Here is a 19152-nt window from a genome sequence, read left to right on the forward strand (position 1 = left end):
TTCTTTCCCCCTGCTCTGGAGGGTGTTGCAGGAATTTATGTATAGGTTGGGGGGGTTGCCCCTCCAGCAGATATCATGCACATGCAGCCCACTACCAAAATCAGCACAATCGCTTTTGTGACTCTTGTGATTTGTCCCCACAAAACACTTCATCACAGTTTCTTCCTATCTGTTCACAGGTTCAAAGGGCCTCTGCTGCACAATACCAAATGTAAGAATTCACTGATAAATGTGCTGGCTCACTGGGAAAGCTTCAGAAATTCATATAGACATGTGAGCTCAGCTACTCAAGTGGCAGGGAGTTCCAGAGTACACTTACTGCCACACCAAAACACCCATGTTTTAAGTTGGAGGTTTCAGGTTGCAAATTCTGTTGTCCAGTATTAGTGCTTCTTAAACCAATATTACTTTCATTCAAGGAGGAAACTGAGTTTTATTTAAACTATTGCAAGACAGAAATACAGAAAACAGATGAGCACACGAAAGCTCATACCAATAACAAACTTAGTTGGTCTCTAGGTGCTACTGGATAATTTTTTATTTTTATTTTTTTGACTCTTCTTCTTCTTTGGCAATCACTCGTAGCCGAGTGAGATTGTCTTCCATAAACACAGTTTTAACAATGAGTCCGTAAGTGACTGTGGAGGCCAATTCTGGATCCACACGTCCTTCCACAGTGGGGACATGGGTTTCCAGGCAGGAGCTGATCATGGTGTGGATTTGCCAAGCGTACCTTCCTCCTAGCACATTTCTCCCTTGGGTCCTGAGTTCGAGTGTCTTCAAAGTCCATGAAAACTTTGGTAAAGGCTGTTCCCCAACTGGAGAGCTCTCAGGCCAGTGTTTCTCAGTTGTCAGTGTTTATACTACATTTTTTTAGATTTGCCTTGAGACAAATCCTGCAAAACAAATTAGAGATGAGCTTGCAGTATCTCCAAATCTGGGAGAATTGTGTACACCTATAACCAAATGAAAAACTGTCCCATTAAACTTTAATTAGTTTAATGTAAATGCCCAGTGCACTTTCTTCTTTAAAAGTCTCACCACGGCAGAGGATTTCGCGCAGCAGCTAAGAAGGGCAGGAGAGGCAGCATCTTCCCAAAAAGGAGTCCTGGAGCATGCGGTTTGTGAATCAAAAAAAAAGGTTTATTTACAAAACACCAAAAAAACAATCCTGGCGACGAACCACACATCTCAGCAAAACACACACCCAAAAGGAGAAGGGGAAGAACAAACAAACAGGGGGACTATTTATACAGACTCATGTTCCTGGAAGCCTAATGACCTCCAGCTGCTCAGTGATTAGAGCGTTTCTGCTACTCTTTTAACCCTTTGATAGCAACACCCCCTCTCGCTCGTAACACTGAGCTGTACCAACCTTAATACAAATTTAAACCTGAACAGAAACATTTATGAGATTGCGGACTCAAAGCTTTTGTAAAACCGTCTGCGAGATTTTCTTGGCTTGGACAATACTTTAGTTCAATTAAACCTTGTTTTACACTTTGGCATACATTTTGATAACGGATATCCAAGTGTTTTGTGTGCGCCTTGAATTGACCTGATTTAGCTAGTTTAATACAAGGTTGATTGTCTTCCCACACTCTGATAGGTAGGGAACATTCTCCAAACAATTCTTGTACCAGTTGCTTATAAAATTCCAGTTCTCTACATATATCTGATAACGCATTGAACTCAGATTCAGTTGAACTTAAAGCTATAAGTGATTGTTTTCTTGATCTCCAACCAATTAGTGCATTTCCAAATTTTATCGCCATTCCTGACACTGATTTTCTATCTGGTCCAGCATCTGCCCAACTGCTGTCGGCCCAACATTCAAGTTGTGTGCTGCCCTCTGCTGATAGTTTTAAGCGAAAGCTTTTGGTAGTTTGGAGATACCTTAAAACTCTTTTTACTCCTTGCCAAGCATGCATTGATGGTTTTTCAGCTTGTCTACACAGCATGTTGACAGCATATGTTATATCGGGCCGAGTCCACTGTGCAATGTGGAGTAGACTGCCTATCGCTGACTGGTAAACCCCGGGATTACAGAACTCTGCCTTTTGCTCAGTTTGAGCATCCTTTGTGTAACTTAACTCCATTGGGGTTTTAACACCAGCACAGTTGTTCATTTTAAACCTTTCCAGCAACTGCTGGATTTTAGCTTCTTGGCTAAGCCAATAGTTACCATTTTCATCTTGCTGAATTTTAACTCCTAGATAAACAGATACATTGCCTAGTGATTTTATCTGAAACTTTTCTCCAAGCTTTGTGGCAAATTGTTGTGCAAGTTTATCATCCTTTCCACTTTATAATAAATCGTCAACAAATATCAAAACTGCTTCTTGTTCACATCCCGAGCCTTTTAGATAAAGACACGCATCTGCTGCGCTCTTTCTGAACCCCATGCTCTCTAGAGCATCGTTTAAACAGGAATTCCAATTACGGGCGGACTGTTTCAACCCATAAATGGATTTGTGTAGGCGCCAGACCTGGTTTGGCTTGTCTCCTTCAAAACCTGGTGGTGGTGTCATATAGACTTCCTCCTGTAAGTCTGCATTTAAATAAGCCACATCGACATCAAAATGAAACAGCTTATTACCCTTCTTAGCTGAAGAGGCTAGAAGCATTCTTAATGACTCCGATCTTGAAGTAGGGGCATAGATTTGAGAATAGTGAACACCTTTGCGCTGCGAAAACCCTTTTGCAACTAGCCGGGCTTTATATTGCAACTCTTCAGTAGTTGTGGGCTTTAAACGATATACCCATCGACAACCTACAGCTTGTTGCCCTTTCGGAAGCTCTGTACTTGTAAACACACCGAGAGACTTCATTGAAGCCATCTCTTTTTTCATTGCTTCCTGCCACTTTACGGCTTCTGAGCTTGGAAGCTGTTGTACTTCCATATAGCTTTCTGGCTCACACTGTGCCATATTTACGTATACACTTGTCACCTTAAACCGCTCTGGCGGCTTGCCCTTCGTGGCGCGTTTTGACCTGCGCAATTGCTCCTCTTGTGCCCCCTCTGACCGTTGGCTGTCAGAATCTGTCTCAGACTTTATGTCTGGACGTGCCTCTAGGGATAAAGACCTCCGTTTAGATACCTCCCTTGGGCTTGGTGTTGCAGGTGACCTGCTTTGCTTTTGCTGTCTGCTAGGCCTACTGACTGGCGAAGTTGGAGCACTCCTAGATTCTGGCTTTTCTACCTTAGGAGAAGAACCTCGTGCCTGATCAGAATCTGCATCTGAACCATGTGCACCATCCCCTTCTGGCTCATCACTCTCTGGACTTTCTTTCTCAGCATGAATGCCTAAATCATCTCTCAACATGTCAGGGTTAGCGTGTAAGTGAGTCCATCCGGACTGCTCACAAAAATCAGCGCTCCTACTGAGGACCACTCTTGTAGTATCCCCACCTGGGTCCACAAACCTCCAAGATTTGGCATGTGGTTCGTACCCGCAAAAGATGAGTTTCCTAGCCCTTGGACTTCCCTTTTTCCTTAACGCTTTTGGGATAAGTACATAGGCTTGAGATCCAAACACCCGAAAGTAATTAACTTTGGGCTTCTTCCCATATAAAGCAAAATAAGGCGTAGTATCAATTACCGAATTATATACTCGGTTCAGAATATGAGTAGCCGCCTGCCAGGCTTCCGCCCAGTAACTCTGAGGAAGTTTAGCATCAAACAACATAGAGTTTGCCAACTCTTGCAGAACCCTATTTTTACGTTCGGCCACGCCTCCTTCTTGGGGGGAATAAGGTGTAGACAGACGATGCTTAATTCCCTTTTTCTTAAAGAAATTCTGCAACACAGACCCGGTAAATTCTGACCCTCTGTCTGTCTGAAAAGCAAGTACTCTAGTACCGAATTCAAGTTCTACCGCATGAACCCAATTTTTAACTGTTTCTGCAGTATCTGCTTTTGTTTTGAGAGGGAAAAACCATGTAACCTTTGTTTTGTCATCCGAGAGACACAGTGCATACTTCGAACCTCCCATGCTAGCAACAGGCATTGGGCCACATAGGTCCATATGCACAAGTTGGAATACTTTGTCAGATTTCCTATCTGAACTGGGATAGCTGCATCTATGAACCTTCGCACTTTTGCATGCAGTACAATCCAAATACTTAGTACATTTGTTCAATTTGCACCCTTCTGATAATTCAGGTTGCCTTTTAACATACTGAAAATTAATATGCCCTAAACGGCGGTGCCATAAATGAACACAAGAATTATGGGTAGGCGTGTTCACACAACCAGCATGAACCTGTTCAACTTCATCTGGACTTGTCTCAAAATAATATAACCCATTTCTGCATTCCACCTGCAAAAGAGATACGTTATTCTTTGAAATAGTGCAAACCCCATTTTCAAACACAGTTTTAAACCCATTTCTATCAAGTTCTGACACAGACAAAATACACCCCTTCAGTCCCTTTAGCACGTAGGCATCAATTTCTGTTTGCAAACAATTTAAGAACACTGTGCCTACAGTCTCTAAGGAACGTTTAGTTGAATCTGCCATTGTCACAACTTTAGGGGTTTGCAAATGTCTGCAATTCTGCAAACGGACACTAGATGGCGCCACCAGGTGGTGAGATGCACCACTGTCGATCAACCAGCGTAGATTGCTGCCTTGGCCACGCCCTTGCATCAACGCCATTGCTGAAGCCATGTGCTGTGTGCTGTGGGAGTAGCCACGACCTCCTCCTCTTCTTCGACGTCCCCTGGAACTCCTTGTCTGGTAACTAGGGGTAACGGCCTTGTTGCTGTCTTGACCAGGTTCACGTGGACAATTCCTGATTAGGTGGGAAGGGGAACCACAGCGAAAACAGTGTCTAGCTGCAAAAGCATTTACTGTGTGCTCAAACTCAGCATCAACACTCTTAGGCACAGCATAACTCCCCTTTAAAGACAAACCTCTTTCTCTTTGCCTTTTATCCTGTTCATCCGCAAGCCGAGAAGAAATGTATTCAAGGGTTAATTCAGTTGAAGGCATAGCTTCCAAAGTTAGAGCTAGAGTCTCATAGCTTTTATCAAGAGAAGACAACAATATGTATGACTGCTGCTCCATAGAGAAAGGAATGCCCAGCTGTCTTAGTTGATTAAAGGCAGACACCATTTTGGCAATATGTTCTTTCACACACGCTCCCGGTTGGAGACGTAAATCAAACAAACATCTTGTAGCATGGATCTTGGCCCCCGCAGTGTTTCTGGAATTTAACCGCTGCAGAACCGTCCAGACCTCATGCGTGTTCTTTAACTCAGAAACATAAGGCATTTGCTCTGGTCCCACTGCCAAAACTAGTAGACCTTGGGCTTTCCTGTCGCGTTTCTGTGAAGCTGCTGCTGCTGCTTTGGCTTCTGCAGACGCGTCTGCAGCTGCCTGTAAAGGCGGTGCTTCAGTACAGCTCCACAACTCTTTTGCTTGCAACCAAACCCTTACTCTAGCCTTCCAATCTTGCCAATTTTTCCCATTGAGTCGCGTAAACGGGACAGTAAAACTTTCCTGGGACTCTGCCATCCTCCCTGGGGCTTAGGAACGATACTCACACACCTGTAGACCGTCTCCCAGCTGCTGAGGTGGCTCCTTGAGGAATCAGACGTCTTCCAGCGAGTACAAACTGCGCAGTGCCTCTTTAAAACTTTTCTAGGCACGTTGCAGGACTCAAGCTGCTTTGGAGGCTTTCGTTGTCGGCAACCGCTTCTGTCTTCACTCCAGTCCTTGCATAAATCACTCTGAACTGCTCTCCTTATCTCCTTCTTGACGTACAAACATCCATAACCTGTCCCATTAAACTTTAATTAGTTTAATGTAAATGCCCAGTGCACTTTCTTCTTTAAAAGTCTCACCACGGCAGAGGATTTCGCGCAGCAGCTAAGAAGGGCAGGAGAGGCAGCATCTTCCCAAAAAGGAGTCCTGGAGCATGCGGTTTGTGAATCAAAAAAAAAGGTTTATTTACAAAACACCAAAAAAACAATCCTGGCGACGAACCACACATCTCAGCAAAACACACACCCAAAAGGAGAAGGGGAAGAACAAACAAACAGGGGGACTATTTATACAGACTCATGTTCCTGGAAGCCTAATGACCTCCAGCTGCTCAGTGATTAGAGCGTTTCTGCTACTCTTTTAACCCTTTGATAGCAACAAAAACAACAAAGCCAGTGGACTTGATGGGATACCTGCCAAAATCTTCAAAGTGGGTGAAACTGTTTCGACTACGGCAGACCAACACGGCTACCTACCTGTAACTGCAAATTTTGTGTCAACCATTCACAAATGTTCAGTAAACAGGTTTTCTGAAAGCTACCATGGTGTCTTTAGTTCAAGCATAAGCAATATTTTGTTTTAGTACATCACAACAGATGGAAAATGTAAGACTGTCAGAGGAGAGTTCTGAGGAAGAGCAAACACACATATTTCAGTGAACAAGAGTTGTAACACAGAGGATGGCTTGGTCTCATGAACCGAGAAAGGAAAAATCAGGAAAAATCCAGAAGTGTAATTTTAGAGCATATTTTTTCCTCAGCAATCATTTACCTCAGATTGATTTCACTTATTCAAGAAGCAGTAGTAAATATTCATCACTCCCACTCACCTCAGCTGAACTAGTAAAGGTAAAGGTACCCCTGCCCGTACGGGCCAGTCTGGCCAGACTCTGGGGTTGGTGCGCCCATCTCTCTCAAGAGGCCGGGGGCCAGCGCTGTCCGGAGACACTTCCGGGTCACGTGGCCAGCGTGACAAAGCTGCATCTGGCGAGCCAGATGTCTATTTAATTGAAATTAACTTAGTTTAATGGATGGGTTCTCATGGCAATTTCTCCACGAGAAAGAGAGCCTCTCCAAGCTTCTTCTCCATCTGGACCCCACCGATATTCCACCAGAAATTTAGAAATGGACTTGCAGGGCGGGGGTTGTGTCAGGAGAAGGGCAGCAATAACTCACACGTGCTCCCTCAGTGAAGTTAACTACTTATTCAAAGGAACAAGACAGCTCAAGAGAACAGGCCTAGTGAGCACAGCAACTCACCCCTGTAGCTCTTGCCCCATGAGGCAGTTGTGGGGACTGAAGGTTCCCACCTTCCCACAGTTCCCTAACTCTCCTCCTCCCCCTTCCTAAGCAATCTGAGGTTCCCCTGCATTGCCCATCTTTGCTTCTCCTGCTTCATCCCTCTCCTGGTACTGGGGGAGGTGGTTGCAGCAGGAGGGGAAGACAACCTGCCTTCCTTGCCAGCCTGGCTGATCTCTGCCTCTTGGCTCCCCCTACTCTCCAGCCCCTGCTTCTGCCTCTGCTTCTGCACTGCTCTCTGCCACAGCCTCTCTCTGCTCACTAAACCCTGTTGCCTCTTCTGCTTCTGACACCTTCTCTTCCCAGTCGTCTCCCTCTGGCCATTCATTATTCCACCACCACTCCCCCGGTTCTGAGTCTTCTTCCCTTGGGGGCCCCCCACCCCTCCTCTGCATCCAGCCAATCCATGACTGGGTCAAGGCCACCAAAAATTGTAAGTTTGGGTTTCATACTGGTTCAAAGGGCGGGGGCGGGGTGCTGGCAGAAGATTCTTGCTGAATTACCCCCACCCCTGGTCCAGCAAGTCTCACTGCATGGATACAGAGACCATGTTGGTGCCATCTGAGCTCCTGGGCATCGCCATCAGTTCGTGGGGTTCTAGTCTGTGTTCAGGATTTCAAGTCACCCACAATGTAGTAGCCTTCAAAGACACTCCCAGTAGAAAATGGGAGAGCAGTGCCTTCCTGGTATGGTTCTTCCCCTGCAAGAGTTGCTCTGCGACTTCATAGAACTGTAGAATTCAGAGGGGTCCCCAAAGGACATCTAGTCCAACCATCTGCAATGCAAGAACTGCAACTAGGTTGTGAGCTGCTTGGCCGCCATCATCACCTCTTCCTGCACAGGAGAGCCTGCAACACCCGGTCCCGGATCTTCTTTGTCCGCACCCCATAGATGATGGGGTTCAGGGTGGGCGGAACCACCAGGTAGACGTTAGCGATGAAGATGTGCACGGCGTGAGGGACATTGTGGCCGAAGCGGTGGGTGAGGAAGGAGAAGACGGCCGTGGTGTAGAAGACAAGGATGACGCAGATGTGGGAGCTGCAGGTCCCCAGCGCCTTGAGACCCGCCTCCTTGGAGGGCAGGCGGCAGACCGTGCGCAGGATCAGGGCGTAGGACAGGCTGATGAAGCACACGTCGAAGCCCCCAATCAGGAAGGCCAGGCTCAGGCTGAAGCCCCTGCTGGCCGCTGTGTCCGCGCAAGCCAGCTTGACCAGAGCCATGAACTCGCAGTAGCTGTGGGCAATGACCTTGGACTTGCAGAAAGGCAGGCGGCCCACCAGGAAGGGGTGCGGGAAGAAGAGGACCACCCCCCGGACCACGACAGCCAGCCCGATCTTGGCCACCACGGTGTTGGTGAGAACGGTGGCATGTCGCAGAGGGTTGCAGATGGCCACGTAGCGGTCATAGGCCATGGCCAGGAAGAAGCCGGACTCCATGGCCGTGAAGGAGTGGATGAAGAACATCTGGGCCAGGCAGGCGCTGAAGTTGATGGGCTGCCTGCCAAACCAGAAGATGGCCAGCAGCTTGGGCAGGGTGGAGGAGGAGAGGACCAGGTCGGTGAGGGACAGCATGCAGAGGAAGAGGTACATGGGCTCATGCAGGCTGGGCTCCGTCTTGACCATCAAGAGGAGGGACAAGTTCCCCAGCAAGGCCATGCAGTACATGGAGCCGAAGGGGATGGAGAGCCAGGCCTGCAGGGACTCCAGCCCTGGGATGCCCAGGAGGGTGAAGGGGCCTGGAGCGCTGGCGGTGGCATTGCGGGACGTGCCAGGCAGCATCATGGATCAGGGCCAGGGGCATCTTTGGGCGGCACGGCTGGGTCGACCGAGGAGGAGGCCCTGGGGAGAAACAAAGCACAGGGTAGCCTCTGGTTAGGGAGTGTTGCTAGCATTTGTACCGTATTTGTTAGTGGGGGAATAAATAAATTTTAGTAGTGGGGGAAGAAAACCTATGTAATGTAATGTAACAGCTGCAAAATCTCATGACTCCAACTAAGGTTACAGAAACACTGAATAATTGCTTGTTGATTTGTTAGCTCCCTTTAAAATTCAGCATGTCTGTGTCATAAGTAGTGGGGGGAGGGTTTGGGGGGGAGTTGGAGGTTGTACCACTGTTGCTTTGCTGAATGTGGAGGCTCCAAGAACAAGCTGCCTGGAGGAGTTTGTGAGGACAGACAGACCGGCAACTTACGCACTGCTGCAAAGGAGCTTTGAAAAGCAAGAAGCAAGAAGATCCTCTCTTGGGCTCAAGGGAGAGAAACACATTGCATTGGACTTGATATGCATAAATACTATGACTGCTTGTTAATAATTGTCGTCCTGCAAGAAAAGAGTCATATTCAAAATCTTGTGTGTGCTGTCTGCTTCATCAGGAGGTGAAACGGCTGCATCACTCTGCATGTGTTTCAAAACTGCAAAGGATCTTCAGAGCTGCGCATGTGCCGGGCACCTGAGTGATCTGCCTTCCTCCGAAAGCCAGGAGAGCTGCTGGAGATCTGGCTCACCAGCATCTGCATAAGCAGCAAATGTGATTCCCATCAGCACCGGCAGCTGATATGCAGGGTCTGGGCTGCTAGCAGCTGACCAGGAGCAAGACCCTGGGGTGATAGGAAGCGCTCGATGAAAATGTGGAAAAGACAAATTCCATGCTGGTAATCCTTAGGAAATCATGGGAAATGCAACATCTGATATCCTAATGCCATTATACGGCTGGAGGATTGGGAGGCTGGTCTGCAAGATCTCTGTGGGTCCCTTCCAAGTTTGCGACTTTGCATCTCTGCGCTTAGAATCGAGTAGAAGGAACCTGCTGAACTGCTCCCCCCTGTCTCTTTGCAAGATAAATGGCTTTAGCTGGCCCAGCTACCTACTGATAAGGGGAAATCCTGGGGTGAGGCTTTGCTCCGCTGCCCAGCTCATTGGGGTGCCTCTCCCTGCGGGTCTCTCCCGGTCAGCTAAAGAAGGAGTCTCCAGCCAAGTTAAAGAAGCAAAGAGCGGTCAGTAGACCTGATCTTTATTTGTTGCAACGAGGTTCAAACACACAAAGAGTAGGAACCCAGAGCGTGGGGTTGCGTGAACTTTTAAGACTTTCCCCCCTTCCAACTGCATCATCGATACATCACAAATATGTCACAAAGTAGGAGTGTTTGGCAAGCAGAAACATCAGCTCATCACCCACCCCTGTCTATGACCCTGGTTCCTGACATCTTTTAACTACCCTCTTCCCCAAAGACCAATGAGAGTATTTCTACATCCCCCTAGCTGTAGGGCTTCCCTGTGTTTCTCCTTTGAAAACATCAGGATCCAATCCACCATTCCGAAGGGTCTCTGCCTGCGGTATGTGCTGCCCTTGATCGCCTCCTGCCTCCTATTGTGAGGCCAAGTTCACGCCTAATGGAGGGGCAAGGAGTAGTGACCTTATGTTTAAGGGATGGTGGAGGCAGGGGGAGCCCAGGATTCCCCTCTTCCAGAGGAGTCATTAGCGATTATCTGATTCTATATTGGATAGTCAGAGAAAACAGTAAGATACATGGAATCTGCTTATTGCTACAATTTTACAAAGAAGCTTTTCTGAGCTTCTTTGCTGTTGTGGATGTCTAGTTCCTGTGTCAATGGTCATCGTCCTGGCCTTAGTTTGAGGCTGTGGTGAGGACTTGGGATTTTGGGGGAGTCGTTTAACTGCCCCCTCCTTCCTGATTTTAACACTACCCACAGAAACACCTGCAGAACACAACATGCACCAGGAGACTTCGTTTGGTCAGAATCGAGTATACTCTTCTAGGTAAACCTAAAGGGACCCCTGACCATTAGGTCCAGTCATGACCGACTCTGGAGTTGTGGCGTTTATCTTGCTTTACTGGCCGAGGGAGCCGGCGTACAGCTTCCGGGTCATGTGGCCAGCATGACTAAGCCGCTTCTGGCGAACCAGAGCAGCGCAGGGAAACGCCGTTTACCTTCCCTATTTATCTACTTGCACTTTGATGTGCTTTCGAACTGCTAGGTTGGCAGGAGCAGGGACCGAGCAACGGGAGCTCACCCCGTCGCGGGGATTCGAACCGCCAACCTTCTGATCGGCAAGTCCCAGGCTCTGTGGTTTAACCCAAAGCGCCACCCGCGTCCCTATACTCTTCTAGAGTTAACACTAAATACATAACGTCTGGAAAATGAGCCACCAGAGCTGCTAGAGGGTCTTGAAATTTGTGTCTGGGGCTTTCTAGACTTGACCACCCCTTTATTATCTGAAACCAAAGGAGCATATTGGTTGCCAGATAATATTTATCTCCAGCCTTCCACCCCACTGCTTTGGCTCCAGCACAGAGCAAGCGGTCTCTGTGTCTCCAGCTTCCAGCTCAGCTAATGCACAACTCTCTCTGGCTCTTGCTCTCCTACCTAGCAGCCAGGTGAGATGGCCTGGGTGAGATGGCCCGTAGCCTGGGTTGCCCCATCCCTTAGCTGCAGCTCTTGCATCCCAGCTCCTTCTTTTGGGATGCTGAGGAGGACCCTCAAGTGGCCAAAGAAGGCCCTTGTCTTACAGAGAAACTTCTCTGAGCAGTCCAGCAATGCGAATCCTCTGATCGATTCTAACCCTCCCTGGTTACAGAACCCCCAAGAACTAGCAGGGACTCGGGGCATCACCCAGACAGATCCTCCAAACCCACAACATTATTTCTGCAGCCACTGTCCCTGCCAGGCTCTTGACCCCTCCTCACAACAGCAAGATGTGACCAGTGCTGCCCCCAGACTTACCTGGAGTTGGAGCCAGGGAGGCAGGAGGATTGCTTCCCCATTGCAGGAGCTATGTGCCTGGGATCCCCGCTTGCAAAAGCACGCCAGGGTTAGGAGGCATGTTGTTTATAGCCCATCCTGCCTAACCCCCTCCACCTGATCCTACAGGTCCACAGCCCGTCCGTGGCCTCGTGGGACTCGCTACAGGCCCAGCAGAAAGAGGCCCAGGGGGGTGGACCATTTGAGCAAAAGACCTCACAGCCTTCCTTCCTTCCCCTGCCATCCCCCGAGGGGGCAGGATGCCAAGCACTAGGGAGGCAGCACTGGGCATGCCTGTTGTTTAAGTGCTCTTGTCAGTGCTTGTTTTCTTTAAAAAAATGTTTAGGGGTACTCTCCTTTTGACTCAAGAAAACCACCATTTTAGAGCTCAAATCGGGGAAAATAAATACAGTAAATGGACAAAAGTACAAAGATTCACAAAATGTTTAGGGGTCTGCGTACCCCTGCATACCCCCAGAAAAAAGCACTGGCTCTTGTTATATTTACAGTACTGAAACATGGTTTGTTGTGTATTGTTATATTCACCGTTGTTCTCCTATGCTATTATGAAATTGTTGCAATAATCTTCCATAGTTCCAGTTACAGATAGGTAGCCGTGTTGGTCTGCCATAGTCAAAACAAAAAAATTCCTTCCAGTAGCACCTTAAAGACCAACTAAGTCAGTTCTTGGTATGAGCTTTCGTGTGCAGGTATCTGAAGAAGTGTGCATGCACACGAAAGCTCATACCAAGAGCTGACTTAGTTGGTCTTTAAGGTGCTACTGGAAGGAATTTTTTTGTTTTGCAATAATCTGTTGTTTTGCTAGATTATCATGACATTGTTTTTGCAGCGTTTGCTTGCAATGTGTTCCTGCTTTCTTTGTTGTAAGCCGCTTTGTGTGTGGAAAAGTGGCATGCAAATAAAATGAAAGAACGAATGTGTTGTCTTGGGGAAGCAGAGAAGCAGGAGCAGAAGAAAACTCAAGCCTTCCCACAGAGATTAGGATAAAAGTCTGTTCCAGACTCTGTTTCTTAAGGCAAGGCCATTGCATTGGAGAAGATCCTCGACAGACAGACTCTCTTCTGAGCTGACCGAGAGGCTGCTCTGCTGGAAGCAATTCCTACCTTCTTATGTTCAGAGTAGCTGAGAGGCACAGAACAGACCTTGCGGCTGCCTGGTGTCAGAGACCGTGGTGCTGAGGTAGAATGGCGGGACCCTCCCCCTCCTCCAGATCTGAATCCTGCATCTTCCCAGGAACAGTAGGACAGTGTAGATTTAGAACAGTGGTTTGCAGAGGGACAAAATTCAGAAGGCAGAAGCTGGGAAAGACTATATGGGGAACAGCTAGAAGCGGCACTAGGAGAGAGAGGGTTAAGAGATTCCCAGTCTCTGGAAATCAATCCTGCACTCAGTCCAAGGTCAAGAAAAGCTCAGAGAGTGGCAGAACAGAAAACACTCAAAGCACAACGGGTACAAGATCAGATTATAAAATGTGGATTAATGGGGACTGAAGGGGGTGGAATCCTTAATTGGGAGCACCGCCATTTCTAGGATATGAGCTCTTTGTTTTTTTTTTTTTTTTTTTATAAAAATTTTTATTAAGATTTTTTACAGATTAACAAACAGAATAGGTTTCATAACATCCTTTCATTCTATTGCGGACTCCCTCACGTCTCCCGCTTCCACTTTCATCATTAAAAACGAATTTTTCCAAGCAAATTATCATCTTGTTTATGCTCTTAATTACAATATTTAGGTTAAACTCAAATAAAAAATTATAATTTAATGGTAGACAGTTATTTCTGCTCTGGCTTCCTTGTTAGGATTCAACCAAATTACAGTACTTTTGTAAATAAATCTTAAATTTCTTCCAGTCTTCTTCAACCCTCTCCTCTCCCAGGTCGCGGATTCTGCCAGTCATCTCAGCCAGTTGCATATAGTCCATCAGCTGCATCTGCCATTCTTCCAGTGTTGGTAAATCTTGGGTTTTCCAGCTCTTAGCAATAAGTATCCTTGCCGCCGTTGTAGCGTACATAAAAAATGTTCTGTCCTTCTTTAACACGTTCTGGCCGACCATGCCCAGAAGGAAGGCCTCTGGTTTCTTGGTGAAGGTATACTTAAATACCTTTTTTAACTCATTGTATATCATTTCCCAAAAGGCCTTCACTTTAGGGCAGGTCCACCAGAGGTGAAAGAATGTTCCTTCATTTTCCTTACATTTCCAACATTTGTTATCAGACGAATGGTATATTTTAGCCAATTTCACTGGGGTCATGTACCATCTATATATCATTTTCATTACATTTTCCTTCAGAGCATTACATGCTGTGAAGTTCAGCCCGGTGGTCCATAACCTTTCCCAGTCCTCAAACATAATGTTGTGCCCAATATCCTGGGCCCACTTTATCATAGCCGATTTAACCAATTCGTCTTGTGTGTTCCATTTCAGCAGCAAGTTATACATTTTTGGAAGTACCTTGGTCTTAGGTTCTAGCAGTTCTGTCTCCAGTTTCGATTTCTCCACCTGGAATCCTAACTTTTTATCAATCTTAAACACTTCCTTAAGCTGAGCATAGTGTAACCAGTCTCGCACTTTATCTTTCATTTTCTCTAAACTCTGCAGTTTCCAATTGTCTCCATCCCTTTCTAGTATTTCCCAATATTTTGGCCAATTGGCCTCCATATTGGGTCTTTTTCGGGCCTTGGCCTCCAAAGGTGACAGCCACCTCGGTGTTTTGTTTTCTAATAAGTCTTTGTATCTTGTCCAGACATTAAATATTGCTTTTCTGACAATATGGTTCTTAAAAACCTTGTTGATCTTAACCTTGTCGTACCATAAATATGCATGCCATCCAAATGCATTGTTAAAACCTTCCAAATCCAGCACATCCGTGTCCTCCAGAAGTAGCCAGTCTTTTAGCCAGCAGAAAGCTGCGGCTTCATAATACAACTTTAAGTCTGGCAGGGCAAAGCCCCCTCTTTCTTTTACGTCCGTTAATATCTTAAACTTAAGGATATGAGCTCTTTGTTCTCTCGCTGTGATTATTAAAGTTTCTAACTGGTAAGAAGACTCCTTTCCCTTTGTTCTGCTTATCTGCTGCCACGGGGGCAATGGAGGGGGAGAGAGAGAGAGAGCCGATTCCCTGAAGCCTGACACTTGGTGACCTTTTTGTTCATCAAATACACAATGGAAACACAAAATACACATCATAACAGCAGCAGCAACAACAACAACAACCAATAACCAGCTCTCACACTTTGCAGAGTTCACTCCTGAATGATCTGGTGGTGGTGCCCTCCAGGACACCTTCTTTGCCAAGTGAGCCAGCAGATGTGGCACAACGAGGAGCAAGAGGAGCCCCCAATTGCAGGCTTGAGGAACAGTCCTGAGCTGGAGATCTGCCTGCTGCCTCCCCAAAAACATTGCAGGGGTTCCACTAGATGATCCTTTGGGACCCCTGCAAACTCTACAAGTCTAGGATTCTTGGACCCCGTATCCTTTGCCTGCTGCCCTTTTCTGGCCAACCTTGCCTGCCATTTGAGCCCAGGTGCCCTCAGAGCAGCATCTTCTTCCAGGCCCATTCCTGGGGTTACTTTGGGGTCAGAAGCAGTAACACAGCCTCCCAGACCCCCAGCTGTAGGAGAGCAGATATTCAGAGTGTGGGGGTCAGATGGGATTACTATGAGGAACTATAAAATATGCATCAAGCCATTGTGTCCGCGATGAACGCATTGCATTGACTGAGTTTGATTCATTGACAATAATTTCTGATCAAATCCCACAAGCCTCTCCCCCTCTGGCATTTGCTTTCTCTACACCTGACAGGCACATATAAGCATTCTGAAACACAGGCCAGTTGCTTCATCAGGCATCCTGGGTCATAAAGATGATAGTTAGCTTTGAGGTAGCTATTGTTAAGTTTTGTTAATCTTAGGGCCAGGAAGAGAGTTCAGGAAGAGAGTTTACATGGAGATGGTAAACACTGTTTACTGCTGTTTTTGACCTCCGGAGTTTCCTAAAAGCATTCCTCTTCGCTTCCTCTTTTATTTACTCTGAATTACATATGCATGCTCAAGTAGGAAATTAGTTCTTTGTAGTTTAACTTGTCCCACGTGGGGGCTTTGAAATGCTGATTGGCTCTTGCGTACACTGTGTAAAAAGTTATTTTGTGACTAAAACGACCTGGGCAGAAGGGTGGACAGGAATTATTATTATACGCACTCCTCCCAGAGTCTTGCTGGTCAAGCCTCTGTGTGTATTCTATTAATCAGAGTCTAATCCTTCCTTTGCTATGGGAATGCCACACCAGCACCCAAAGTCTAGAAGTCAGGATGTTTCCCTTCCTGGTTCTGGTACGTGAGGCCGCTGCAGGTTTTCCAGTCATCATTTTGGAAACATCATGTCACCTGAATAACACGACAGCTTTCCCCAAGATGCGGTAGTCAATATGTTTTGGACTACAACTCCCATGAGCCTCAGCCGGCGCAGTCATGCATCATGGCACTATTAGATTTTAGCTTCTGGTGGCGCTGTGGTCTAAACCACAGAGCCTAGGACTTGCTGATCAGAAGGTTGGCGGTTCGAATCCCCACAACGGGGTGAGCTCCCATTGCTCCGTCCTTGCTCCTGCCAACCTAGCAGTTCGAAAGCACATCAAAGTGCAAGTAGATAAATAGGGAAGGTAAACGGCGTTTCCGTGCGCTGCTCTGGTTCGCCAGAAGCGGCTTAGTCCTGCTGGCCACATGACCCGGAAGCTGTACGCCGGCTCCCAAGGCCAATAAAGCGAGATGAGCGCTACAACCCCAGAATCGGCCACGACCGGACTTAATGGTCAGGGGTCCCTTTACCTTTACCTGTTAGGAATTTCTAAAGTCTGGTTCAGATTGTCCCCAGCAAGACAGAACAGGCCGTAGCTCCAGGGTTCCCATACTTTTCATCTTGTGTTATTTTGCCCCTTTCCATTCGTTTGAGCTTCTCTGACAGCTCTCAGCTGTTTCCTTCTCTTTGTCCCAGCCTTTGGCTTCCCAGCATAGATCTGGCGGTTAAAGGCTCAGAACCCCCATGGGTTGCCCTGCTACAGCCAGCCCCACATCAAAATGCTGTGGGTCATAAGAACAGGAGGAGACCCTGCTGGATCAGGCCGATGACCCATCTCACCCTGCGTCCTGCTCTCACAGTGGCCAGACAGAGGCCGATTTGCAGGATTAACTGGGGCCCAGAAGCATTGCTGCTTCCGGATGTGGAGGGCAGAGCAGAGCCCTCCTGGCTAGTAGCCATTGATAGCCCTCTCTTCCTCCTCCGTGAATTTGCCCCTATACATTGGTGGCCATCACTGGCTCCTGTGGGAGGGAGCTCCGCAGTTTAACTCTGTGCTGTGTGAAGAAAGACTTCCTTTTATCTGTCCTGGATCTCCCAGCATCCAGCTTCATTGTCTGCCCATGAGTTCCAGCGCTAGGAGAGAGGGAGGGAAACTTTTCTCTGCCTCTTTCCTCCATGCTGGAGGTTCAAGGTGCTGGTCTTGACCTTTAAAGCCCTTTGTGGCTCAGGGCCCTCGTACCTACGGGTCCGCCTCTCCTGGTCTGCCCCGCAGAGGACCTTAAGGTCCATGAATAGCCATAGTTTAGAGGTCTTGGGCCCTAAGGAAGTCAGACTATCCTCCCCCAGGGCCAGGGCCTTCTCAGTGGTGGCTCCGACCTGGTGGAATGCTCTGTCCCAGGAGACCAGAGCCCTTCAGGATTTAACCTCCTTCCACCGGGCCTGTAAGACAGAGCTATTCCACCTGGCCTTTAATTTGAATTCAGCCTGATATTTTATTCCCCTTCCTCCCCTTTTTATGAAGATTCCCTGCTCTGAGACCCCACAGCTAATTCTCCCCTGATCTCCTCGCTGGCCCAAATAGGACTAACTTAGCCAGCTAGCCCTGGGGATCACCTCATGTTTATTGGATGGATTTCCCCCTAAACTGATTTTTCAATTTTGAATTTATTGCAATTTTATACCGTATTTTATGCTATTTTTTTGTTGCATCAATTAAGTGTTTTAAATTTGTTGTTAGCCGCCCTGAGCCCGGTTTTTGAACCGGGAAGGGCGGGGTATAAATAAAAACTTATTATTATGATGCCAGGCATCATTTGATAGGCTTCTGCCGTGTCACCTCTTCCCACCCTGGGGCCCTCCTGGAAGGCAAAGGGGAGTCTGATCCTTAGCAGAGCTAATCCTCTGCTCCCAGCCCAGGGACGGACTCCTGCTGCTCTGCTCCCCAGGGGCTTCTGACGCTGGCCAAGAGGCTCTGTGGAGCTGAAGATAAGCCAGGCCGACTGGCTGCCCCTGTCACTTGGCGAGGCGACTCCCTGATGCAGGCTGCAGAGTGAGGTCACTTGGTCGGCTGGGATTCCTGCACTGCAGCGGGTTGGAGTGGACGATCCTTGGGTTCCCTGCCAATTCTGTGATTCTGCAAGAAAGGGTCTGGCTGGCTGCCAGGGGGACTTGACCACCTTCTCCAGAAGTCAGACTGGACCAAGGAGAGGCCCCAGGAGTGGAAGCCCAAGGAATTGACCTCAATTCACAGGGCTCCATCTCACCTGCAAAATCTACAGGGGAGCAACTGGAAGCTGCCACAAATTATCTCAGCGTGGGGTGGAAATCCTGCTTTCTTCCATGGACAGTGACACATAGGTGAGAACCGTCATGCTCTGCATTGGGGGGGGGGGTTTACCTACCAGAAACTGGCTGGCAAGGATTCGAGTGGCAGCTGCCCACCAGGACATCAAAGAAGGCCAGTGTGGTGTAGTGGTTAAGAGCGGTAGTCTCGTAATCTGGGGAACCGGCTTCGCGTCTCCGCTCCTCCACATGCAGCTGCTGGGTGACCTTGGGCCAGTCACACTTCTCTGAAGTCTCTCAGCCCCACTCACCTCACAGAGTTTGTTGTGGGGGAGGAAGGGAAAGGAGAATGTTAGCCGCTTTGAGACTCCTTAGGGTAGTGATAAAGTGGGATGTCAAATCCAAACTCTTCTTCAGAAGTGCCAAAGCATCTTCATGTTCAGATCAGTGGTTCCCAAAATGTGTGTGTGGGGGGGGAGTTTGCCAGGAGGCGAGGGGCGGCAGGCAGCTCTGGAGGTGTAAATGACTATCAGGCTTTGAAAAGCTGGAATCACTGCATCAAGCAGTCTCAACTGGATTTTGAATACACCCACAATTAATTGTTACTGGTTTGAATTTGACTGTGTTATTTTCTTCCTAGCGGGTTGTGCAAACCGCAAATCTGAATAGTGTTTTTAATAGGGTGTCAAGGGGTGTGTGTGGAGATGAGTTGATGGAACTGA

At 47.7% G+C, this 19152-nt stretch overlaps 1 protein-coding gene across 1 annotated transcript; it reads right to left on the reverse strand.

Moving 5' to 3' along the window:
- Positions 1-7893: 7893 nt before the first annotated feature.
- On the reverse strand, positions 7894-8733 carry LOC309368845 (olfactory receptor 52P1-like; the record flags this gene model as incomplete). The annotated part of the gene is made up of 1 exon (XM_081909153.1): positions 7894-8733. The coding sequence occupies one exon, from the start codon at positions 8731-8733 to the stop codon at positions 7894-7896; it is 840 nt and encodes a 279-aa protein (XP_081765279.1).
- Between the last annotated feature and the right edge of the window lie 10419 nt (positions 8734-19152).

Source organism: Podarcis melisellensis (assembly GCF_964234715.1).
Source record: "Podarcis melisellensis genome assembly, chromosome: 4".
In the NCBI taxonomy this organism is placed as follows: Eukaryota; Metazoa; Chordata; class Lepidosauria; order Squamata; family Lacertidae; genus Podarcis; species Podarcis melisellensis.